This window comes from Pocillopora verrucosa, chromosome 6, assembly GCF_036669915.1.
Source record: "Pocillopora verrucosa isolate sample1 chromosome 6, ASM3666991v2, whole genome shotgun sequence".
NCBI lineage: Eukaryota > Metazoa > Cnidaria > Anthozoa > Scleractinia > Pocilloporidae > Pocillopora > Pocillopora verrucosa.
In genome coordinates, this window is record NC_089317.1 from 9,128,146 (window position 1) to 9,154,604 (window position 26,459).

At 37.9% G+C, this 26,459-nt stretch overlaps 2 protein-coding genes across 2 annotated transcripts; both read right to left on the reverse strand.

Moving 5' to 3' along the window:
- Positions 1-5,536: 5,536 nt before the first annotated feature.
- Positions 5,537-18,461, reverse strand: LOC136282020 (fibroblast growth factor receptor 4-like). The gene is made up of 22 exons (XM_066169152.1): positions 18,437-18,461; positions 17,376-17,642; positions 16,205-16,447; positions 15,199-15,462; positions 13,791-13,835; positions 12,946-13,200; positions 12,134-12,241; positions 11,678-11,796; positions 11,158-11,213; positions 10,832-10,980; positions 10,324-10,461; positions 9,909-9,924; positions 9,545-9,584; positions 8,605-8,917; positions 8,416-8,526; positions 7,866-8,056; positions 7,202-7,324; positions 6,926-6,996; positions 6,737-6,777; positions 6,549-6,645; positions 6,178-6,277; positions 5,537-6,083 (listed from the first exon to the last, which is right to left on the reverse strand). The coding sequence occupies exons 1-22, from the start codon at positions 18,444-18,446 to the stop codon at positions 6,030-6,032; spliced, it is 2,811 nt and encodes a 936-aa protein (XP_066025249.1). The 5' UTR covers positions 18,447-18,461; the 3' UTR covers positions 5,537-6,029.
- Positions 18,462-20,389: 1,928 nt separating this feature from the next.
- Positions 20,390-23,002, reverse strand: LOC136281848 (limbic system-associated membrane protein-like). The gene is made up of 3 exons (XM_066168885.1): positions 22,936-23,002; positions 21,178-21,567; positions 20,390-20,706 (listed from the first exon to the last, which is right to left on the reverse strand). Exons 1-3 carry the CDS (start codon positions 23,000-23,002, stop codon positions 20,390-20,392), a joined length of 774 nt encoding a protein of 257 aa, XP_066024982.1.
- Between the last annotated feature and the right edge of the window lie 3,457 nt (positions 23,003-26,459).

A 26,459-nucleotide genomic window follows, 5' to 3' on the forward strand; every position in this document is an offset into this window, starting at 1 on the left:
CATTCTCAGCCAACAACTCAAAAACGATTTCGAAATTTTCCAGCGCTGGTTATGCCATAAATTTCAAGTCCTCCTTTTATTACAATCTACACGAACTTAGATAATCATGTTATTATGTTTATACAATGCTATTACGTCAGTAATGCTGAAGTTTCGCAATGGAAGGAAAAGAGAGTTAATTCATGCATTAAAACTTGGATTTAACGTATTATCGCTGGCTCCTCTACTAAGTTTGCTTCTATCACTCAAATACAACATTGGATAATTTTCCATTTGTGCAAAGTTAAGCATTTGCCACTCAAGTCAAGCGTGCTAAAATATCTTATTTACATATTGTGTTCTTACCGTTTCTCTTTCCAAATCTATAATTATCTTTATTTATGGTAAAAATCTCATACTACCTGCATAAGGGACAAATTCTAAGGATGGAATCGGAGCATTGACGATTACAACAATCAATTTCATTATGGTTGTGCCAACTCCATCAAGATGAAGTTTGTTATATTTAGCCTTTGATTGGCTTAGTCGTTGTGCATGCCTTAAAGTCAACCAAAACAAAGAGTTAAAAAAGATGTCGTTTCCTTTCCAGTCGTAAGAGTTGGGGCATTGATCCTTCATTCTGTCTTTTAGGCAGTCTTTCAAAAAAAAATAATGATCAGTGTACACATTCGTAGCGTTTATGGGCCATATTATAAATGTCCTATTTCGTAAGCTTTCGAGCAAAAACACACCGTAACTTTGTTCAAACAAAATGTGGACCCTGTTTTTTAGATATTCCTATTGATGACCTTTAAACCCCGAAATCCCACGTAGTACTCTTGCACCGCCTGTGCTGAGAGAAAAGAATTATTCAAAGGGTTCGACAATAGGGTTTCAATAAGAACTTTATGGCCATAAATCGTCGCTCCACAGTTTCGACAAATGGTAGAAAAGAGCGCACTCATATTCATCAAGCTCGGTGAGCATGTGATTTTCCGCCAAAGATCACATTTCAAAATCATGCCCACACTTTTTGCTGTTAGCACGTTTTACAAGGGTAACACATAAAAGTGAATAAAACTCTTTGTCCCCGTTCCAGTTACACATCGAAAGACGTATACCAGAAAAAAATTCCACAAAATTCGAGAACGCACACTGTCTCTAGTTTCAGTCAAATTTACTTGAGCATATGTAGTAACTATTTTTGTTACACAAACAATAATGCATGCGCATCCCACGGTTTGCAAATCTCGCTATGAGCCCACGGTTAATGCTCAGCGTCGTGTCAGCAGCACATTGTCAAAGTGTTCAAAACTTATTAGGAATTAATAATTAGCTGTTAACCAGCAACTAACTGTTAAGTATATATATATATATTGTGATAGGGAAAAAAAACAGAGGGACTATACTTTCATCCCTACAAGCCTGTTTCGTAATTATTCACTCATCAGATGAGTGAGTAATTATGAAACAGGCTTGTAAAGATGAAAGCATAGTCTCTCTCTGTATCTTTCCCCAATCGCAATATATATCGTGCTCTACTTCTACGTATCGAGCGCTGTAAAACTGACAAATAAGTACACAGACTTCCTATATATGTATATTTTTTTTCACTCGAAGGGCGGCCGATGTTTCTGAGGCTTGCTTTACTTTGATGAACGGAGATCGCCATGATGAACGAGTCGCGATGGACTTCAGCACGATCATATTCGCTAAGACACCATCATGATTAGTATGAATTTTTAACAGTTATACCAGTTTGGTTATATTTTTCATCATTTCTGTTTTGTTCTGTTTTGTGTTTGAACACTGAACTTTATATACTATACGAGTGTTAGCTGTGTTTGATTTTTACTACCGTACGTAAGCTTGCAATCTAACCGAGCGTGAAAATCTTTAAAACTCGGAATGTCCATTTTGTTTTTCCTTTGAGGATTTTTGTATCTGCTCACGTTTTAATAACGTAAATTACGACGCCTGGTATGTTAACAAACCTTTGTTTGGTTCTTCTGTGGCTACTTGCCGGCTCGCTTGTTCCGAAATTTCACTTTCAATATCGGAAAAAAGCTAAAAAGAAGTCCCGGAAAAGGTCTATCTTAGTACAATTTGGCAGATGGCGTGACAGCTTTAGCTCAGTTCTATGCTCTATACTCTCATAGAGCACGCTCTTTCAACCAATGACAGCGCGTGTTAAATCCGAACTTTATTATAATTATATTTAGGGTCTGCATTCGCCAAAAAAAGTAGGACTTTCGTTGGATTCTACTTCCCATGGGAATAGGCTGACACTCTCTGCAACTGAATTAATAATCAAAGGCTTTGAATATTTGACTTGCTTTATATTGATCAGTGTTCCTCATAAGCTAAGTTATTTTCCATTTTGACTTTCATACTACCAAATATCAATTTAACTACATGTTAGCAACAACTACTTGCTTCCCTTAGTTGTTAGCTGCATATTCAGAGGAACGTGTTCCAGCCTTAGTGTACATCTAGTTTTTAATTGTTCATTATCAAGGAGTATGTAGGAAAAACAGTATTTTCCTATGGCGATAAGACTAGTTTCCACAATTTTTAAACTAAAATTCAATTTATATTCTCATGGAGTGGATTGTCATAATGTTGCGTGTGGACGAGTCTCTGCGAATGACAAAAAAAAGGCAAATTGATTAACGATAATGTAAAGTGATCTTATATGAAAAGATGATCAAGCCTTTTCATTTCCTTCGAATCATTCTTTAAATTTTGCCAAAGGTTGGCCGGAAGATAAGCAGGATTCTCTTGCAAGCAATCGTGCATTATCTTGTTACTGCAAACATGAAACTTTCCGTTTCGGTGTTAGTAATTTCAAAGGTCCTTAAAAAATATATTCTTCAAAGCTACATAAGCAGAAAAGGTGGGGAAAGTGCGCCAAAGCACTCGGACTTGGTGACAAATAGTATCAATCACAGGTAAGTGATTGATGGAACCATTACTCTAGTAAAGCTAAAAAAAATAAACGGTGCTCAATAGAATGATATGTGTTATCAACGTAGGAAATACTATCCTCATCAGAGAATCGATTTAAAGAAACATACATAGAAAACTTCGTAATGCAGGTCATAAAATAAAGATAAAAGGATTGATAGCTTTATAGGGCAATGCTAACGTGCAGAGCTTTAGGCATCCTGTAATCCTACCATTTTTTTTCCTTCGATCTTTGGATGAGGAGAGCTACCTAGAAAGATAGGCGAGACCCTTTATGAATTATGCATTTGCATTTGTTTCCAGCTACAATAGCATTTTTGAGGTAAACTCTCTCTACAATCAATGCACACACAACCACATATTAATGAAGCAGTTTCATAATTATAAATCAGCGCCTGATTTAGTGACGTATCCCAGCAATCGAATGACGCGGAGATGGAGCTTGAGTTTCTTCATGATTAAAATCAGGCAATTGCGAATCAGTATCAAGATGATCTGACTTGTGAATACGACCCAGTGAAATCTGGATGGCAATAGTCGTGAACGGCCTGCATAGCGGGGTATATGGTCAATTCGCGTCCACAAAAAACTCGCCACCACAAAACTTGCCAACACTGAAAGTCAAATCGCCACCAGTGACGATTCTACCTCGTTACCATGCTGACAATGCTGAGATTCCATGAGATAGCAAGCGCATGCGCCGATTAGTGCAACGTTTGTCGCCGATCGGGTTGGCTTTTTATTGCTGTGTACGAGGATTTTTTCCAAAAATACAGCTTTATTCAGCAGTTAGAATGGACGAACCATTACAATTAGCAAACGCAACTACCACATAGAGTTTATCAGAGCTCCGCTCAGTCTTAGACGTCAGTTTGAGTGACTGGAACCAAGAACTTTCCGATCAAACAAAACACGCCTAATTTCCCTACCCACCCCTGTGCTATTGGGTAACACGTACATTCAGTCTCTAAAAAACCTGATCGGCACATGCGCTTGCTATCTCATGTAATCTCTCAGCACCCTGTAACTCGGTAGAATCACAATCAAACTTCAACTTACAGGTAAGTCTCGTTTAATTTTTAAATTTTCATTTAACGGTTAACATTCCGTAACTGAGAGGCTAAACAAAACTTCTTAGTCCATTTCCCTTTTCGCAATATAATACCATATCTTAGCTGTCATTTAATGTAAGTGTCATACCACAGGCTACACATAACAAAAATGTCAAATCGCCATTAATGGTGATTTGAGTGGATACCCACAGTGGACTTGAACCTTTAAACCCAAATATTTTCTGCATGACATATGATAAACTACTGTAACTAGTTATTTCATATGAATCACCATTTTTATAAAACTGACTCGCGTCCGTGCTACCCATTGACATCGACACCGATTGCCAAACGGGTATTCACTACATGTGATTATAACAGAGCAGAGTGTCTGAAATAAATGTAATCCATTTCAGGCTAACCTGATTCTTTAGCTCTATTGAATCTTAAAGAATTGAACGACAACATAGGTACAATCAATCGTCATAGGGGTCGATATTCACTGGACACAAATCTTACTTTTTGTGAAAACTACGATGTAATATACATTGATTACTCTTGCATCTTCACAAGATCGAACCTGCTACACTCAAGACCACGATCTTATTATTAGGAAATGGCTGACCGGCATATCATAAAATTCTCTAAAGTAAGAAGATTTTGAGACAACTGTAAACATGAAGAAATTCTGGTTTAAACAAATGGGATGCATATATTCTCTTATATATTACACCTCTTATTTAAAAGTCATCTTACCGATCAACTCTCTCACCTAAGAGGTGGTAAAGCCGTAAGTAACATGCTTATTTACCTTTGTTGGTTCGTGTGGTATTGTGAACTTATCATTCATATATCTATACCATAGAGGAAATGGATTCCTGGTCAATTGCAACGTCCCCTCCTCAAATATCTCCATGTAGATGAGGGAATTGGAGGAATTTGAAGAGGAGGCAAGACGAAATGCAGAAAATGTTTTAATGCTACACTCACCACGCTCACACTCATCATTGCCAGAACAGAAACCCTAAACCGAGTTATTCAATATGCGATTAAGCTGCAGACTTAGTGGAAATCATTAACTAATTCCCTGACTTTTGTGAATCCCCAAAATCTGGCACGTCTGATATTGGAGATTATCAAAGCCTTGTGTTGCATTCTGCGAAGATCACTATGTTGCTGAATCATGGCAATGTTGGCCATCGGCCCGGTTGCTTCAAAATAGCGCCACCCATGTCCCTGACAATCGTGAATCCCGACATCTGGCATGACGGATATCGGGAATTATTATACAAAAGAGTGCGAGGATCCCCGAAAATTCAGCGACTTCTACAACATCGATGTAAAACGACATTCACTATGCCAGCGTTCGTCGGGTAAGATCGTGGAAATTCATTCTGAACCCTTCTTCGATTTCACGAAGCTCTCGACATGGTACAAGAAAGAGCATCCAAAAAACGTATTCTACTGAAAAATGCACACTGCTCGCTTGTGGTTGCAGTTTTTATTACAAAAGCAATTTGTCCAGCATTTCTTCAGCTAAAGCTTGTAAGGTTTATCAGCAAAAACATTTAACAAAAACCTCATTGTTGCGTATAACATTCAACGACGTAGGCTGAATACCGCTTAAAGTGCGCAGTTATCCTCATTGAATCTTTGTGATAACCATTGACTATTTATCATTAAAATAGGTAATTGTTGCGTATAACATTCAACGACGTAGGCTGAATACCGCTTAAAGTGCGCAGTTATCCTCATTGAATCTATGTGATAGCCATTGACTATTTATCATTAAAATAGGTAATTGTTCACCTTGACTTCCATACCCAATAGCAATTAAAGTACATGTTGGCAACAACTGGCTGCTTTACTACGACTTTATGAGTAGGGTACTTTTTTTTTGTTGTTAGCTTCATAGTTAAGGGGACTTGAATTAGCACTAGGACACAACTAGTCTATTTTCGAAGCGTACGTGGGAGAAACTGTTTCCGCCTATGGTGATAAGAGTTCTTTCCACAATTCTTGAACAAGAGCTTAATCCATGCCTGCGTAAAGAATGTTGTCATAATGTTTCATGTTGATGAGCCTCTGCAAGGAAAAAGATGAAAAGAAAATCGATTAAATAACTTCTACATCAAACGGTGACTAAGCCTTGTTTGAATTTATGATGTAAATATTTCACCTGATGTTGATTTTCCATTTCCTTCAAATCGTTCCTCAGATTCTCAAACATTGGGCGATCATCAGGATTCTCTTGCCAGCAGGCTTGCATTATCTTGTAACTAGAATAGAGAAAAAAAATTGTTCTATGGTCTTACGATATTTAAAAAGTACTTCACAGTATATCCTGCGCAGCTACATAAGTACGAAAGTTGGGATCCCTTACGTTTAAGAAGTTGAAGAACGTAGTGGTCAATAAATTGATAGCTGTTTTTTTTAGGTCTGGAATACCATTCTCATTTCGAAACAGCTATCGAGGTAATGAAAAAAATTCGAAACCTTACATATTAAGTTCATGAATAATTAAATAAATGAATACATCCATGGCCTTACAGGGTTTCGTCCACATGCCGTGGTTTAGGCATCCTATAACCTTGAGTCAGTAAATCTGCCATTTTTCTTCCGGGAATCTTTGGATAAGGAGAGCCACCTAAAACGAGAGGTTAAACATGAAGACAGCGAATCGATCAAAAAGTGCGTCATCCATCTAAAATACACTGAAACACAATTATCTGACATACCTATGGTGAAGATTTCGTAAAGGACAATTCCAAAACTCCATCTGAGTAAAGAAAATGCCACCAAGCTTCATTGAAAGTTCACAAATAAGGTATAACTATATTATAGGCCGAAGATGTTTAGATTTGGAATTGTTTTTTTTTTTTTTTTCATTCTTCAACACTGTTTATCAGCTTATTAGATCCACTTACACATCACTTTTCGTCGTATATCGTCCGTATAACAGCGCTTCACAAGCTGTCCATTTCACCGGCAGTCTTCCCTATTAAAACATGTTGAAAGGAAATGTTGAAGAGGAAGAGCAATGAATCTTCATTTTGTTTATACGCGCAGACTTTCTGGCGATGATGTACTGTGAAAAATTATTGGGAAACAAAGTGACAAGAGGTTGAGATAGCATATATCAATACTGATATATAACGATATTAGCCAAACATGTAACATATCGAGATATTGAAACCAGAAACCTTTGATTTCCTTTCGTAGATGTTTTCCTGGCATACGTCTCTTGCCATTCCAAAATCGGTTACCTTACATCGTTCTCGCTCTCCAACCAAGACGTTCCGGGCTGCAAGGTCGCGGTGAATAATCTGTCGAACATTATATAAAACATTAAAGAATAATTAAAAAGCGTCCCACGGAATATCATGTCCATCCTCTTCTGATCATTGATTTTAAGCCTAAGTGGACAGGGGCCGTTTTGAGATGCGAGACTTGTTTCTTCCACGAAAAACACTTTGTTTTGAAAAAATAAACTTGAAATTTTATTCTTTTATTATTTTTTATTAATTTTTATTTTTTCTTGAAAATCTTTTTGTTTTACAAACAGTGACTGAGTTTGCGCTACTGAAAAGCGTTTGAAGATAAAACTTTCTTGTTTGCAATGAGACAGAGGTGACTGACGCAATCGACGCTTTTGATCATTTCAAACAGAAAGCTGTATTACCGTCGTAACTAAACCACATAGAAAAGATTCCCCAAAGTATTTAAAAAAGTTCGTACTTTAGTCAATTGCATCCAAATGTATTTTATCCACATGAAAATGTTAATTAAAATTGAAATGAGTAAAGTATTCCTTACATCGACTGCCGCCGAGATAACAAAGTTATTCGTACACTGAAATCGACTTACATTTTTAGACGACAAATAATGCATACCATCAGCCACTTGCCAGGAAAACTTCATAAGCTGCTGGGAAGTCAAACTGGTCTGTGGCTTAATATCCGGGTCCTTGAAGTAGTTATCTTCCAATTGTCGGCTCTTTCTCAAATAGCCCAGGAGATCTCCATAGGGGACATACTCGATAAGTACAAGCAAAGGATCTAAAAAGATGTTTTTTTCAAGAAAACAGAGCACATTATCACTTAACAATGGTAAATACAGCGATGGAAAACGGAAATAATTTGTAATAGTGTCGAGGCTATTCAAATTTCAAACAAGGATCTGCAGTAAACCGATCGATAAAATTAAGTAAAATGAATTAAAGGGAGCTCGTAGCGATAAAAAGATAGTAATAACAATCTTTCACCAGGTACATATGTAACAAACGCCCTTTGTTAATGCTGTTAGGATCAGCAATGACGAGACTACATGTAGTGAGAGAGAAAGAAATATGAATTCAGTTAAAGATTGGGCATTAAATTAAAATTATTACTTTAGTTGTCGAATTTATTTTCTGTACCTGATTCAGTGACGCATCCCAGCAGCCTGATAACGTGAGGATGAGGCTTGAGTTTCTTCATGACTTCAAGCTCTGACAGCAAATCCTTCCTCTCTGTGTCTGTGGCGTTACCTAAAGCAAAGGACGACTGTTCAGTAACAGTTAAGCCTTATCCTGACAAAAACGCTTTTACGACAATGAATAGAGTACCTTTCAGCATTTTTATGGCAACTGTCATTGTCTCCTCTCTTCCTCCAAGGTTTGAAGCTTTTCCCTGAGCGACTTGACCAAAGGCACCTTTTCCGATGACCTTTTCAATCGTTAAATTTTCTCTTTCCACTTCCCATGAGCGCGTTCCTGGATGCAGGGGAGCATATTCGTTTATTTCTAAATAACATCGCGCTGGGTCCGTGGCAGGTTCATTCAGTGATCTAACTTCATTCAGGTCCATGTAATGTCCAGGACCATGATGCACCACGGTGCTAAGGTTCCCACTTCTACTTTCCAATTCAAATCCCTCGTTCTATTTTCCAGCGAAAAGAGATTCACTCTTAGTCTGACCTGTTTTGTTCCCATACGGATTGGTAACGAGCAAGGAAGAGGTAAATCGTAATTCTTGAGGAAGTCTAATGCAAAATTTAATGAGAGCATTATCCAGTCCACGGTAGGTATTTTCATTCAAATTCACTCGTTTTACGACCAAAATAATAAAAGTCACACACAACTGTAACCTCTGTTATGACAATCGGATAAAATTTTGGAGAATTCTTAGATACTATGATATCATCCACCAGACTTAACCTCCTTCCGTGAGCACTTGAAAATCAGTACTAAGAAGATTTGACTCGCAAATACAACAGCAATTTCTTAGAATAGTAGTAAAAGGTTGGCAAAGCGCACTTTAATAATACTTTAAGTCCAAATTTACTCTGTGTAGTATATGATAGACTGCTATAAATTCATCTTCCTTTTGTTACTTCTTATGTGTCGCCATTTTTATTGAACTGCCTCACGATATTGAGGTCCCTAGGGCCTAGAAAAAATTGTAGGTATACGTGCTCTGCTTTATCTTTAAGCATTTAGAGGCCAAACAGATATTTGCGGATCATCGCAGAGTAGGTTATTTGAACAAAGTGCACTCCATACTTACAACGTAAGGCTCACGTGACTCCTTAATGCCTGTATCAAGTCTAAAAGAAAAATAAAACACTATAAAAGTAGTTTCTAGGAAAATGACAAAACCTCACAAACAAAATATTTCTTTGCTTTTTTGTTTTTTGTTTTTGAAACATGCCAACTGACACATGTTGGTTTCTAATGCAACGTATCAACATCAAATCTGCTTCACTCAGTTTTTTTTCTCTCACTGCTGCGTTTTTATTTAACTATATGGCACCAAACAAACTTCTCCTAACGACAGAAACTTCACACAGCTATAAATACGACCAAAGCCTGCTTTCTACCAATCGGCTCTACGGATGCTTTATTAACTTTTAATAGTAATGACATCTTACCGATCATCTTTCTCACCTGAGTGTGGAAAGAAGGAAAGAAATAATATCAGATAAAGAGAAAACAGCTACATTTATTTTTTTAATATTCAGAAGTCCTCACCAATTATGCTTCACGTATTTTTAGCCTCTTCACTTGTATTTCCAGTCAGTTATAGTAATATAATATATTGAACGAAAGTAAGCGTAACGCTGCTGGTTGGTGTCATGAATTGAAAGACTTTGCGAGATGATTATACTATACTGCAACTTGTCCAACTAATTGCTGTTTTTCCTTTTCTTTCTCTTTCTCAGTTTCCATTCTGTTCTTCATTTGAATCTCTCTTTGTCAATCGTCCACAAAATCATAAATCTCGGTTACTAGCATCTCGAATCAGGGCACTTACCAACTGCGGGTATAGTAATTAACTCAACTTACGTTGTCGCCTTTTCCAGGCAGTGGAAATGATAATAACAGCGAGAATCAACGCGAGGACCCCAATAACTGAGCCATAAATAACATCCTTATTCACTTTTGCTGGTTCAGAAGGAACTGGACCAGGAACAGTCACTGAATCTTAAATCAATGAATACATTTCAGAGAAGCAATGCTTACTTAGCTGTTAAGTTAAATTACTTGAATTACCTAGAGTAAAACTGATTTAAACACAGTTATGCACATGTATCTGCAATCTATAACAGTTAAGGAACTTATAAAATGTCGCTGAAGTTTGCTTTGGCCTTGTAATCAAAAAATACTTTACGGTGCACACCCACTTTTCAAGAACATCACAAAGTTGTTTGTCACACGAGCTTAAAGTCAAAAGCATAGCTTCCTGTAGTTACCACCACAGTGGTAATGTATCTGTAGTACAAATTCGCAGGTCACAGACCCAATCTTCATTAGGTGCACTCGAAATTACCATCATAGAAATTTTTATACACACCTGGGATAGTTGATCCTACGGAAAAAGTATCTACTTTTAGGTTACCAAGGCTTCCATTGTTAAATGCATCTAGAAGCAATGATTCTACTTCACTTTCTCCAACAGGCTTCTCAAATGTGAGCGATATGTCTGCGATAACACTTCCCTCTCTATAAAAAGATAAGAAAAGTGAATTCAAGCTTTTTCAAATGCAATGCTTTTTAAAGCATTCTTAATGTTTCTGTTTAAGATACTCCTACTCCTACTGAGGAGTATCTCAAACAGAAACAGAGAATTTTGAAATCAAAGGAGAGTAAGTAGATTTTGTCATCGATGAATGATGATACCTCAGGTGTATTACATTAATTTCTCTGACGCCGGAACCTTTGAATTCTTCACCCACCTAAAAAGCAACGACATTCAAATCATAAGCCAGTATAGCAGAGAAACGATGATTATCTATCACACCTGACAGTAAAGATAAGCCCCTTAGCATACAAAAGTACACAGGAATGTTTTGACTTGTAAATTACAATTTAGTAATAGGAAAATGTTTTTCATTCTGTACGTACGAGACTCCTTACTTTATATATACGTATACGTACTTGAATAGAAAACGAGTTTTATTTCCCTGGTAATATTAAGATCAATTGGATTAACGAAATCTTTTCTATACAAAGCAAAGGGGACTAGGATAACTTTCTTCCTTCTGTTCCTTCTGTTTGCACGATTTAAAGGAGAAAATCCTGACTAATTAGGATACTACGGCTATGAGTATATTGTAGGATAGAAAATATTTGATTTCTTATTGACTTTTAACTTGATTATGTAGTAAGCCCTCTAAAAATTATAACACCAATGACTTACCGAACGTGTGATTGTTCCAACAAACAGTTGTGTATCTAAGTCAGATAAGTCTGTAAGTTCTTCTCTCCACTTTTTATTGTTAATTTTAAGGCTGATCATGATAACAGTTGCCACTGTGTCTATTGTAGAAAAATGAAGCGAAAGTGAAAACTTGATTAGCCTGAGGATGTACCTCGCAACATATTAACATTTATTACCAACTATCAAGCAAAGCAGCGAAATTGTAACAAAGAAAGAGTGGCTCCCTCATACCACACTGATAATTAGGTTTCTGGTATTTTATACTCAGTAAAATCCTGACCTATCGGGTAATAATAAGGAACTAGCGTACTCACATTCCTGGATTATTTGGGGCATTCTAACAGTTCTCCTCCTTTTCCACATCCTCGAGTCTCAATTCATTGACGCCTCGTTAACCAATGAGTAAAAATATTCGTCGTTATTCGCTCAACTTACCATTTTCTTTGCAATCTTTTCCTTTTTTCCCCTTTGGACAGAGGCAAAAGTGTTTTCCAAATTCTCTGCAAGCTTGTCCATTGGTGCACTCTACGAGGCAAGGGTTTCCTGCACGCACAAAAGTCAAAAGACATTATTGGATGAATGAAAGTTCTGCTAATGTTTTCAACGGGAAAGACAAAAACTTAATCTCATAACTTCTCAAACCATGGTGTACATTTACTAGTGGATAAATATTTCCTTTTTGATGATGTTTTCATTTATTTATTTATTTTTTTTTTTTTAGAGAAGCGTTTCACGGCTCAAAATCCCAGCTTTAAAAACTGTATTGTGTTTTTTACTTGTCACTTGAAATTAGAAACTTGGAAACAATAATTGCAACAGAACTAAAAGTTCTATTTGCAACAGAACTATTTAAAAGTTATATTTTAGTGATATCATATCACCGAGGTAAGGAAAGGGAATTCCTGTCAATGGGCTGAGCAGTATTTTATTATATAAAATGTTGTTATCAATCGTGGCTCGCGATGTAAATGTCGCGCCAATCAATCGAGTATTGATCGCGACGTCACGACTGTTTTACTCCTAGTCAGACGAGAAGGTTGAAAGTTTTACGTGCAACGGGGGGGGGGGGGGGGCGTTGTTTACAAAATCACCTATAAATTGAGTTGCTTTCGCATAACGAAGACTCGTTACAAGGAAGAAAAATTGACAGTCATGAATAAAAAGGGACGGGGGAAATGATGATTTCGAATTCACATTCATTGACATGGTATTAAATTAGGAAGGTAGGCTAGTAAGGATACGTGTACCGGGCAACTTGAATTGGACGAGAATGCTTGCTGTCTTTGTTGCATTACCACACTCATTGATGGCTTCACATTTGTATTCACCAGCTTGACTTCTGTTAATGCTTTTAACTTCCAACATGTAACCACTGCGACGCTGACCATTAGGTGTCATCCAAGACACCACTGGGGAAGGCATTCCAGATACACGACACAACAGGGTCACATTGTCACCTTCAAAGACTTTCTTATCATCTATCACTTGTAAGGATGAAGGCACTGTAAAGATAAATAACGTAAAATTAGATTTGTTTGTCAACCAATTATGGAAATAAGTCTTAAGTTTATTTTCATTCCTTTAAACAATTAAGACAGCAAAGCACAAATAACAGCGTCTCTTTCCGGACCAACGCTTGAGTAATGTTATGAGTAATGCAGTAAGAGCATGAATCTTGGTAAGGTGAATAATTTGGTACCAAGGCAACTTTCCTTACTCCCTGAAAAAGACTGGCAGGATGCACTCAAAATGTCGCAATTTGCGCCGAAAGTGAGTATATTATGAGACAAGCAGTAATGATTTCGTAAATATGAAAGCGATCTTCGCAGTAATGAACGCTACTTGAGCAATAAGGAAATAAGGCCTGTACGGGATTTGAACCCATGGCCTCTGCGATACCAGTGCATTGCTTTACCAACTGAGCTAACAAGCCAACTAGGACCTGATTATTATGTTGCCATCCATGCTTTCCTGATAGGGTTTGTTGTAACCTCTAACCTGTATCCACTAACACGTTGACTATCAGGTGTCATCCAAGACACCATTGGTGTAGGCATTCCCGATACGTTACAAATAAGAGTCACATTATCACCTTCAATAACTTTCTTATCATCTATTGCTTGTATGGATGAAGGCACTAAATTACAAGACAAAGTAAATATTACTAATTAGTATACAAAGAGTACGAATAAACATGCTTTTGAAACTTTATAGGCCCCTTGCCTTGTACGATGTACTCTTAAAGATGCAGTGTTCAACCACAGTTAAGCACAGTTAAGATCATAACGATTCAGTTCGTGCATTACAAATATTGCAAAATTCGTGTCATCATAGGAATTTAACGCTAACTGTCACTCTAACATCATGTGCAAGTCTTTTGAATCTCACGAATGGGTTTAAGAATATGTACTTTCTCCTACTTCATTTGCTATGATGTGCAGTAGTTAAGATGGATCGACAACATGAAAAGTTGAGAACAAGAGATACAATGATGTTAGATGTATGTTCTTCATGTAGGAAATACACACTTGCTTAGTCACATGATCCAGAACGAGAAGATGTAGAGCTAATAAGTAAACTGTTCTCTTTTTCAATCTCATATTCAGCCTCAGGGGATTTCTTGGTGTGTTTTCAATCATGTGCATGTATCTTCACTGTTGAAAACCAGTATACTGTTAGCTGAAATGAATTGGGATATTATTTTAGCATTCTCTGGTCCTACGCACTGGAAAGGCTCAAAAAAAATGTATAAAAATCATTCTTTTTGATGAGCAAAAATTTGATCAAAGGACTCTAGGTGACGTAACTAAACTAGAATGTATCAAAATAAGCGCAAATAACAGGGTCATGCTAGATCTGAGCGTGGCTGATATTATAGCGAATGTTGAAACCTGACACCTGATAAGATAAATAACTTCGTACCTAGCAACCGCATTCCTCGTAGAAGACTGGCAGGGTGTATTTTGAAAAGAAGCCGAGGAAGCCATTGGTACACAAAGAAAGTGAAACAGGCAATTCACATGAGACTCAACCTTAGAAAAATGATGTTTTCTTATTGTGGAAGCCCACAATAAGAAAACATCTAAACCAACGACGCACGAAAAACCAGCGAACGCCTGAGGAAACCTTGGTACAGGGAAACAATAGCCGGATCGAAATGCACCAATCACAACAAACCACTATCGCCTGAAGAAGACTTGCAGTAAGCAGTCGAAACGTCGCGTTCCAAATCAAGTGACTTTGTCGTGAGACAACAGAACAAACTTATAATATCATCCAACTACCACGATGAACAACAACCTATTTCATAATAATTTAATTTTTGTTTTTCACAGCTACAAAAATGGTCCAGTAAGTATGAAAATGAGATAGAAATTATCTAAAAGGTCCAGAAGACGCATGAAACATTTCTCAAAGAACAGATTACAGCCATAAAATTCACAGCAAGTATTTTTAAATCTAGAGCATTGTCATGGCTTAATACAAAGAGCACGGCTTACCATTCACAGTAACAGTAACATCCGTACTAGCTGCTGTTCCCAAACTGTTCTTAGCCACACATTTGTAGACAAGCACTCCTACACTTGCCAATGTTTCGCTCCACATCCCTGAAAGGCTGACGTCTATAGCAGTGTTATTCTTCGACAGGTGGTATGACGTCACTGCTGGCTTAGCATCAGCTGAGCAGTTAAAGGAGATAGTATTACCCTGACATGCTTTGTAGTCGATCACAGAAGTTGTAAATCGCACATTCTTTGGTTCATCTACGAGATTTACAAAAATATTACAATCATTAATTTAACATGATTTGATTAAATATTTAATGAGCGTAACCGAGAAGTTACATGTACAACGATTTAAAGGAGCGTGGGCGGAGTTGATATGCCAGGTTTCAAATGGTGATAGTGGTGATAATTTTAGACTTATCCCACCCAATTTTATGCTTGGTTGGGCATGTGTGCTCAAACAAAGCTGTTTTTTTTTTTTATGGCAAAAAATCAACTGGCATCAACTCCGCCACGCTCCTTTAAATCGTGATGAAGGCAGCTTACTACTTGACGCCTATTTACACCTCGTCAAAAAACAGGGCAGCTTATTCGTGAGCATATCAAAGGAACTCTTGCTGCAGCGATTAGATCACCCCTGATAAAGGCACTAGACAGGAGTGTCGAAACGTGGGGTCTACGAATTGTAACTTCTCGGTTACATTCATCGTATCTTTAAACCAGAGTAGCATCAAACCATTTCTGATTGTTCACCTGGTTGCTGTGTGAACTTTGATATATCACTTTAATGTAAACTTCCTATAATTCCAACTTGATACATGTTGGACTTACAAAACCATGCACGGACATCATCAACTTTTCTTTACATCTTTGTACACACGTCAAGTACAAATAATTAACATGTGGGTTCATAAGAAAACCGCTTGGTGACTTAGTTTCAAAACTTAAATACCCACAAGCATTCACCATTTGTAAATTCAATCTATAAGTAATTACTTACACTGCACATCAACAGTTGCCGTCTCTATTGCATTGCCACACTCATTACTGGCTTCACATTTGTATTCACCAGCTTCAGTTCTGTTAATTTGTGTAACCTCCAACATATCTCCATTATGACGCTGACCACCAAGCTTAATCCAAGACACCTTTGGTTGAGGCATTCCAGATGCAGTACATATCAAAGTTAAATTGTCACCTTCAGTTACATTCTGATCTTGAATTGATTCGATATTTGAAGGCACTGTGGACAAATACAAATTAAATAGTGTACCAAAACCTTTAGCCAATGAATAAATATTTGTGTAACTATTCTATTCATCAAACTTTACATTTATCAAACAAATTTACATCGACATCCTAAAATACGTGTGTAATCGCCGTTGCTAGGGTCCCTTGTAACAATTTGGTTGAATGATTGCATCCAAGGGATTCGTCAGTTTTGCCTTTTTTGGTCCAAAGCACTCATTGGGAATGACAACAATTTAATTCGTGTCATGGTTTTTTTAGATTCCCTAATTTAATGATTGCATCTAAGGCATTCGTCATTTTTGTGTTATTTGGTCCAAAGCTATTAATGTGAATGAAAACAATTAATTGGTGTCATAGCTTTTTCAGACTGTCCCATTTATTTGATTAGGTGACTCGGGTAACCGACAATTGAAGAAGGAACTGCAAAATGTGAAAATGAGGACAGGTGTAAATAGCAGCCTGCCACTAGCTTGCGGCCATAAACACATAGATCATAGCTTCCTTTTAGTCCTATTCAACTCGATTGCCTTTTACAAATAAGAACATAAGAATATGCACATACACACTTGATTGCAAAAATGTTGATACCCAAAAAATGTTGTCAATAAGCGATGAGACCCAGAAGCTCTTTGGTTAAAAATTTACATGACAACCTTATTTACATATTGTTGAGTGAAGCAAATTACAGAAGCCTCAATGTTTTCGTGAAAGAAAAGAATCATCATCACCAGAGACTTGCCATAAATAATGGAATGCCATTGAGCAAACATTTCCCATAAGGCCGTTGAGTCTCATCAATCACGGATCCTGTGTCAACATTTTTATAGTGGAGTGTCTGTACACTCATGCAAATGCTGTCTTTATGTGTGCAGTTTTTCAAATTGTTCTCAAACGAACATAACTTGGACTATTTTTCTTACCATTCACGGTGACAGTAACACCCATGCTGTATTCTGATCCTACAGAGTTATTGGCCACACATTTGTAAACAAAAACCCCTTCACTCTCCAAAGTCTTGGTCCACATACCCAAGGCACTTGTGTTTAAAATAGCAGTTTCATTCTCAAACAGCTGGTATGATGTCACTCCTGGATTAGCATTAGCCGAGCAGTTAAAGCTGATGACTTCTCCCGCACATGCTTTGTGATCCATGGCAGAACTCATTAACTGGACGTTCTCTGGTTTGTCTGGAATAGGAGAAAGAGACCATTAATAAACAATATCTCACTTGCATACGGCTGATTAATTTTATTTACTGTGAATTTGAACATTTCTGGTTTATCCGTAAGATTTAAATCAGAAATGGAATGCCACAGTTCACTGCATTATAATTGTCAATCAGAGTTTTCCAAAATTGTAGGGCAAAATGTTTTATTATATAAATCTGCAGATTTTAAAATGATTTATAGCCCTAAGGAAAGCTGTAACTGTATATGACTGTGTAAATTTAAAATAACTTTTTACATGTTTGATATTGCCAATCAGCTGCCAACACATCACTTGCCTTAATGCACCATTCTGTCTGCTGTTAAAATGACTGAAATAGCATTCAGCATTCTCAATCCAAGGTTTTTTGTCAAAGTGTTTTGATTGCTAACCAAACTGAGATGTTAAAACAAGAAACAAAATAATGCATGGTTGGTTATGAATATAAATTAATCTTGTCTTCTCGTGTGGACTTTGATATATCAAGTTGAACACTTCAAGAAAAATTCTATATCTAGTGTTATTATCTAGCACCTCACATTTAGCAAAGAGTAGAAAGTGGGCTACAAGATAAACAATCTAGACCTTAATGCATATTTTTATTGGATCATTATTAAATAAATAAATATAATCACTTCCAGAGCACAGTGAGGAAAGTGCTGGCAGAGCTATTTCTACAGTCATTTGTAGCTTCACATTTGTATTCACCAGCATTTTTCCTGCTGATGTTTGTAAGATAACGCACGACTCCACTGGACTGACTACGGCTGCTTACTTCTGTCCATGTTACAGTCAGCACAGGACCTCCAGAAACATTACAGGTTAAAGTCCTGTTTTCACCCTCAATCACTGTGATGTTCTCCAATGGATAAACTATTGAGGGCACTGAGCAGAAAAAAAGATAACAAAAGATTACAAGTGTAAAACTACATGTTTATGAACCTAGACACTCGTCAAATTTTCATTTTTCTTAATGCATTTGCATAACCCAAAAGCATTCCTATAAGAAATAAGGAGATTGTACTGCTTTAGCTCGTCTCATAAGTAGAAAGTTATTCTTTATGGATTCACGATTAGTACTTTTACTAGTACATCATTAGATCCAGTAAAAAAGAGAGAAATGAATTCAAAGTAAATGTAATATCAAATTTGTGCCTATGACTTTTGAGATAACATGTACCTTTTCCCAGGACTGAGACATGTTTCAATTTCTCTTTCATTCATCAGGGTTTTCAGTAAGTACTGGCTTCCAGCTAAATATACTGGCTAAGAAAAATGTGACTTCTAGTAAGCACTGTACAAGCGCTGAGATTGGGAAAGCTGTGCGCTATGGGAATATAGCATGCAAATAAAGGAAATGGCATATAATTAAGAAAAAACACTAAAACAGGGCCTAAGCTGCGCCCGAGTTATCGTGAGTGAAAATAAATGTATCTTTTGGACTAAAATTTCAACAAAAATCACCAATGGGGCACTTCCGAGTTCTCGCGGTTCAGTGATCTAGAGCCAAAATTACCGCGCAGAAACGAGGCTAAGTGTGAAGTCGCTCTTATCCGTGTTAATAATTAAGTACCGCAGTGGTGAAAATGAGAGAAAATTTGTCGAAATTCATTGTGTGAGAGTGAAAAATTATTTGTGTGAGAAAGGCACTCAGCTAAGTAATGACAGCAAAGGGAAAAAAAGGAGAACTTTTCGATTTATGCCAGAAAGCTGCAACAATGAAGCAGATCAAAATAGCCTTCTGCCAAAGAATACAAAAGGCTGTTCAAGGAGAAATTATAAACAAGTGAGGGCAAATTTCCAGTCCAAAAAATTTTTATTGCTTGGACTTATCATCTCCCATTTCTCTCTCATTTTAACCACTACTTCACTTCACTCTTTACACAGTTGACTTCACACTTAGCCTCGTCCTCGTCCTCGCCCCGTAATTTCGGCACCAGATCACTGAACGGCAAGAACTCAGAAGTAGCAACCACCAGATAAAGAAAAAGAAGAACATGAACAAAATTTCTTGATTGTTGGTGCAATTCTCTTTTCCTCTCCTACAGTTCCATAATTTAAGTCTAACCATTAACTTTGCATTTGGAAGTTTGGTGATGAACTTTAAAGTGATCCGAGACGTTATTTTCAATATGGAAGTTTTTACATATGAATATTTCAGCTCACTTCGAATGAGAGACGTTTCTCATTCTTCACTCTCTTTCCCTTAATCGGCCAGCAAGCATACTTGTCAATTTGGCAAATAAAAGTGTTGCACACGTACAGTATCATTAGACTCACTAGAATTTCATGTAGCATAATATGGAATGTGAATGGGGTGAACAAATTTTTTCCTTTTTTTTGGCGACCATTTTTCAATTAGAGCCCTGAATAGGATGGAGTCTAGATAGTCATCTATTTACAGTTAAAGAAACAGGGTTGTTTCAACAGAGTAAGAATACAAAAGCCTTCATAAGACAAAACTGTAAAGTGCAGTGATTGCTCTCCACCTGAAGTGGACAGGTGTTGAGCTTTTTTTACTTACATGTGACACCTACATGTGCTGATGTTAAACTATATTTTCATTATAATGTAAACTACAAGAACCTGTGGAACTAATACACAATATCAAAAACAACCTCACCAACAAAAATACTCATGTGTCGTTGACACTTGAAGTTAAATACGCAATACACAACATTACGGGGGAAAATGGTATTAAAGCATCAGCCCCTACACCAGTATTCATTTACCATATGTAGGCTGATGGCTGTAACAGGTAAAAACTACCTTCTAACACGGTACCTTTTACTGTAACATTTACAGTCTTCTCAGCTGTACCAACAGTGTTATTAGCCACACATCTGTAGCTTAAGTCTCCTCCTTTTAAATATTTTCTTATCCATACCCCAGCTGAGCTGTTTCCATCATTAACTGATCTTTCATTCTCAAATAGTTGATAAGTATGCACTGCAGGTTTACCATCTGCTAAGCAGGTGATACTGATAACATCACCTTTACAAACAACCGAGTCATTCACCATTAACTTGACATTCTCTGGTATATCTAAAGAGAGGAAAACAACAATATTTGATCATGCATCGGTATCAGAGCATGTGACGTTGTACATTATCTCGCAAGAGCCAAACATTTTTTAGTCTAGTGCAATGCCATAGACGACTGATTCCTTCTCCTTTCCTTTCTTTTTTCTTTTTTTTTTTTTTTTACTTCTGACTTGCAGCTTTTTTTTAATATCATTTATTCTCCCCGAATCTAACAAAAGCCTATGCTGAGCTGTATGGCTTTTTAAGGCCCTGCTCGCATCATCACAACGTATTTCAATAAAAGTGCCCACATGACTATACCACTCATACAAAAGCAAATCTTTACTTATATTTTTTGTTTGTGGTTGATTTACACTTTTTTTTCCATGTTAGAGTTTTATTTTGCATTATTTTTACCTACCATGACAATCAATCCTACGTTCTATGAAAAATAAAAACCAGCCACAGGTACAATATACAGTTATCTACTTACAGTTAACTTCTACTTTCACTGTGCGATTTGGTGCAGTTCCTATTTCATTATATGCTGTACAACGATATTTTCCTCTGTTATTTCTGTTGGTTTCGAGGACAAACTGATTCCCAGTTCCCAGTACACCACTGTCACTGCCATGAGCATATACTTTGGTCCAGGTGATGTTTGGTGTTGGTTCACCATCTGCGATACACTCTAATGTAACACTTGGGTCACCTTCCACAACAACTACATCACTACTAAAGCTGTTGAATTCTGGTGGATCTGTTAAAGAATTAAAGACAAACAAACAACTTTGCACACTATCTGCGATATACCCCAATGTGGCATTTGGGCCACCTTCAACAACAACTACATCTCTACTGATTGGATTGAACTCTGGTGGATCTGTTCAGGAGCAACAGCAGTGATAAATTGTCCCAAATTCAAAATTTTGTAAAATTGAACCAATTGCTGTAAGAATTCTAGGTTGACTATGATAAAGACAGTACTCCCGTGAGGGTAAAGTGAGCAAAAAGATTTCCTTGAATTCACACTCTCTTTTCTTGAATTTACTCTTTCAAGCACGATTGAAATTACACAAAAAAACAGCTTCCTAAATATTGACGTTTTTCTCATTTGAACACTGTTCCACATCGACTTAAGGGGGTAAGTTTCTAAAGAAACGGTGGTGCTGCGTCGGTGGGAGAGAATAACAGGGAAATTCAGTGTTATCAACTGAGTTGAAAACGTAAATTGGCCACCATAGGGAAACTAAGGGCTGACGTTTCGAGCGTTGGCCCTTCGTCAGAGCGATTGGAGGAATCGTGAGTTGTGTGTGGCTTTCCATGTAGAAAATGGAGCTACGGTATTGGTGGGAATATGGTGACGAGAAAACTAGAACAAATTAGCTGAATGAAAAGCGCTCGTTGATACCGTGAGAATCAAGAGTGCCGATCTGGAGGATAAATTTTTGTTCTAGAGTTTTGCGACTTTACGAACTGCCTAGATGTAGGGAAAGGCTGCAAACAGCCATATGCTGTTTAGAATGAAGAGGGCGATTAAAGTGTCTAGCGACTGATTTGAATGTGTCCTTGTCGTTTATTTCTACGTCAGGAAGGTATTCTTGGAATCGGTAACCTAGTCGTCTTCCTGTTTCACCGATTTATAACTTATTGCAATAAGTGCAAGTTATCCAGTTAATAACATTGGCCGAGGTGCACGTAAAGTTAAAAATGATCTTAATGGATCTCTTGGGTCCCGACAATTCCTCTACGTTATGGAAAAAAAGGACAAGTTTTGCATCGTGAACGAGCGCATTTGAAGTTCCAGATTGGTCATCGGTTTGAAATGAACTTATGACCAAAAAGTTGCCCATGTTTTCGTCAAGTTTGAATGAAATTAGTGGAGATTGCGAAAAGACAGTGTATCAGTGCTATATTCCTAAGCTACCCGGAAAACAGCAGCAGTTTGAAATGTTGTCCAATACACCCAAACTGAGTGCGATGGACGAAGGCCATGAACAACCAGACTCACCGGAGGTCAGTTCGTGAGAGACTTATTAAATATACAGCACAGTATAAAGTCGCAGACTGGGTGGAAATACATGTAGGCAAACGGCAAGACTCCATCAGATCCGATGGAGACGGGCTGCCGTGGCAAGAGACGGATTGCCGTGCCAAGAGTTCATCGGACTCGCCGCGTGTCAGTTCGCGATAGTCTTAGAAAATTTACAGCAAGGTAGGGTAGAAGAGGAGGTGGAAAATGTCGGCTAACGGACTCCATCGAATCCGATGGAGACGGGTCGCCGTGGAAAGAGTCCATCGGACTCGCCACATTTCATTGCGCAAGAGACTTACGGACTTGCTTAGAGAAGGAGGTGGAAAATGTCGGCTAACGGAATCAATCGGATCCGATGGAGATGGGTTGTTTTGACAAGAGCTCATCGGACGCGCCGCGTGTCAGCTTGCGAGACACTTAGAAAATATTATGGCAGCGTCGAGCGTGTGGAGGGGATGTTGATCACTGATTAAAGAAGTATACACCAGTGTATATGTACAGTGGATAAGGTAAAGAATAAAGGGACAAACCTCAAGTAACGAATTAAAAGCAAAAGTCCGTAAGTAACTAAAGATTGATAATAACGGATATATCTAACGTTGATATATCGGTCGACTGTCGGCCAATCTATCGGTCGACTATCGACCGATAGTCGGTCGACTGTCGACCGATAGTCGACCTATAGTCGGTCGATAGTCGACCGATAAATCGGCCGATGTATCGGTCGATATGTCGACCGAGGCTACCTATAGTACACATGATCCGACATTTTTAATTTCTCTTTTCATGGAAGTAATTTGCACAAAAGCTCCCTCAAAAGAAATTCAGAATAAAGGCATAACTGTTTCTGTCAATTTATAGCTACATCAGAGAAGATGTCTGCTGGTCACATCAATATCAGGCTTTTGTTTACACCGTAGGAGCCAAAAATGCAAATAACATTAAGCATGAGCACATTCCCCATTAAGACCCAAAATAGAAAAGGAGGGGGAAATGATGAGAATTCGCACAGTCACCGTAAAAAGGAACAATTGAGCATTTTTGAGACATTACGTCGTGAAGAAAAAAATGTATGCTTTTTTCGGTATTACTCGCCCTGAAATTGTTCTTTAAATGTAACTTGAGCCTTCACAGATCACGGAAAAAAATGATGACAGGCATTGAGCGAAAATACGGGGCATGTCGGCAGCAGTACTCGAGGAGCCGAAGAGCGCCGCATTCTGCGCGTTTCATTGTTTAAATTAAATATGTGTAATTTAAAAACGTAGGTCTCGAACCTATTTCGAGATAAGACTGCAGCAAGTCTCGACTTCTTCCCCCATATTTGGTAAATATCGGCGCTAAAAAGTTTTTTTGAAACAATTCAGCGACAACATTTCGTTGCTTTGTACTGTACCACGCTTCCCGCTTGAGCGTGGCGCGAGGCAAGTTTGACGCCCAAGTTTTACCTTTAAAACCGTGATGTTGTCATTGGTAACAGCGCTTGTTTCCATTGGAAACATCTCGCGGTATTGACGTTATCAGTGTTCGGCTACCGCGAGTTCCCACTAAATGTATGAATGTTTAGTCGAGTTACTTCTCAGCTGGTAGTTTGAATGTCAAATTGTCAACATGCTTCAGTTGAAAGTCTTTTACAACGTCTCTTTTCCCGAGGGGGAAAGATGCGAGGTTATTTTTACGGATCAAAACATTCAATCTTTTGAAGAACTTATGGAAGTAGTGCGAGGTAAAATCGAATGCTTGATATTCATCCCCGACTCCGAACTTCGAGTGCAGTATGTCGACGACGAAAATACCTTGATTAATCTACGTGCCAACGACTCATTTATGGACGCTTTACGATGTGCTGTTACAGTACCAGGAGCGACTTCTCACCGGTTGAAAGTTAACATTTTGTAGCAGCCGAAGTCTACACCTGAGATGATTTCTAAGAAGCGTCAAGAAATGAGAGCGAGTACTACTACGTGTACCGGGAAGAACAACAGCGCGGAGTTGAAGGACCCTCTAAAGAAACAACTTAATTTTGAAAATCCCGATTCACCGGCTGTTTTTGACTAAGAAACGGAAGCCACCGCACTAAAAGACACACCTGTAGATCGTATGTTGTCAAAAAAACGTGCAGGCGTTGAAGGGGCAACTAAGGCTTTAGAACATGCGAAAGTCCAAAAGGACAAATTTGAAAGGGAGTTATCAAGAGCAGCGTTTCATAATTCCGGTTCTCTTTCTATCTGTGGGAAATGTCACTTCAAGGTGGGACAAACCAGAAGAAACTGTGATGGAGATGAATGTACATCCGCCATGCTGTGTGGAATCATTGACAAGCATCCTAATGACAAAGCTGTAAGACGAAATCTATCACAGCAAGTGACTAAATGCGAGACTGAATTAGCAAATCTCCAAAGCGACTACAACAGCAAACTTAGCGCTTACAAAGCAGTTGAAGATTCGTTTGCTAGAAAAATTGAGGCTGATATTGTCGCCTCTAATCCAGATAGATACATTGTTAATGGGGTAAAAAACTGGGCGCTTCTCAATAAACATCTTGCGTTACTTCATAAAAGATGCAACGGAAAACTGCCTCCAAGACATAGTGTAGTGAATTTATTAAAAGTAGCAGTTGAAGAACATGAATTAAAAAACACAGCGATCGCACGCCAAAGAAAGATTTGTGAACCCGAAAAGCACACTTTAGACGACGAATATGCCATTAGATTTCCTAGACGTAGTCCATCAACTGCAAGAGCATGTTCGTCTTCTTCCTTTCCCGGTTCATCATTGTTGTCAGCAGAAGAAGGAAGTGATTTTAGAATGGCAGTTCCTCGAATAGTCAATCAACTGCAAGTTCGTCTTCTACTTTTTCCGGCACACCGTTTCTGTCAGCAGAAGAAGAAAGTGATTTAAGAATGGCAGTTCGCCTGCAAGCCGAATTAAACAACCAAACATTGTGCGGTGGATCCCGTGAAGGAAATGAAGAAAGTAACTACTGTGGCAGGGCTGGAAAGCACCTACGTCTGAGCCTGAATCATCAGCTCAGAGAGAAGAAGAAGCGGTGAATGCTCTCGCACAACTTAAAAGAAATAACATACCAGAGAACACACATTGACAATTGACATGTTTACATATGTTTCATGTTTACATTTACGCAATAGATCGTAGATCTTGTTTTACACTTTTCGATCCAGTTGTGAAAGGTGCATGATATTTGTGGTTTTATGTGTAACAAAAGTTTCAATAGTTCAAGTTCTATTTACATCGAAAACCGTTTACTGTGAAAAATAATGGAAGCCGGTTCAAAAAAAAATTTTCTCACGCGTGGACAGGTTTCTATTTTTAGCAATACGTTCTTTTCGCCGACACTGAAGTTAGATGTATTATGTGAAGACTGCAAAGAAGTAGCCACTTCTTTATCAGATGTTTGGCCTATTTTTTGAGGCAATTATTGATTTAGCGAGGAATAATGACTGGCGTCAGTATGTGTGTGCGAGTGTGTGCACAAATTGTTGAGTTTTTGAGTATCTATTCCGCATCCATTTAATTTAAACCCTTTAATAAAGTTGTCGTTGTTGTTGTAAGATAAATGTGTCAATATATCATTACACAAATGCAATGCATGCAACTAAAGCGAACACTGAAATTATAGAAGGCTTTTAATCAGTCATACACTCGTGTTTGACAAGGGTTGACAAACAGAATTCACCAGAATATTTATAGTTTATACAGCATATGGAGCTAACAACTCT

Bases quoted from the DNA above. Each gene is read 5' to 3' on its own strand.
- LOC136281848 (XM_066168885.1), bottom strand. From the start codon at position 23,002: ATGAAATGTGGCGAGTCCGATGGACTCTTTCCACGGCGACCCGTCTCC. The intron at 21,568-22,935 runs GTTAGCCGACAT...GCTCCTGAACAG, and splicing joins CATCGGATTCGATGGAGTCC to ATCCACCAGAGTTCAATCCA. The intron at 20,707-21,177 runs GTAAGTAGATAA...TCCTCTCTTTAG, and splicing joins AGTGAAAGTAGAAGTTAACT to ATATACCAGAGAATGTCAAG.
- LOC136282020 (XM_066169152.1), bottom strand. The intron at 6,997-7,201 runs GTTTCTGGTTTC...ATGTTTTAATAG, and splicing joins TCTACGAAAGGAAATCAAAG to GGAAGACTGCCGGTGAAATG. The intron at 6,278-6,548 runs GTAAGGCCATGG...TCTCTATTCTAG, and splicing joins CGGCATGTGGACGAAACCCT to TTACAAGATAATGCAAGCCT.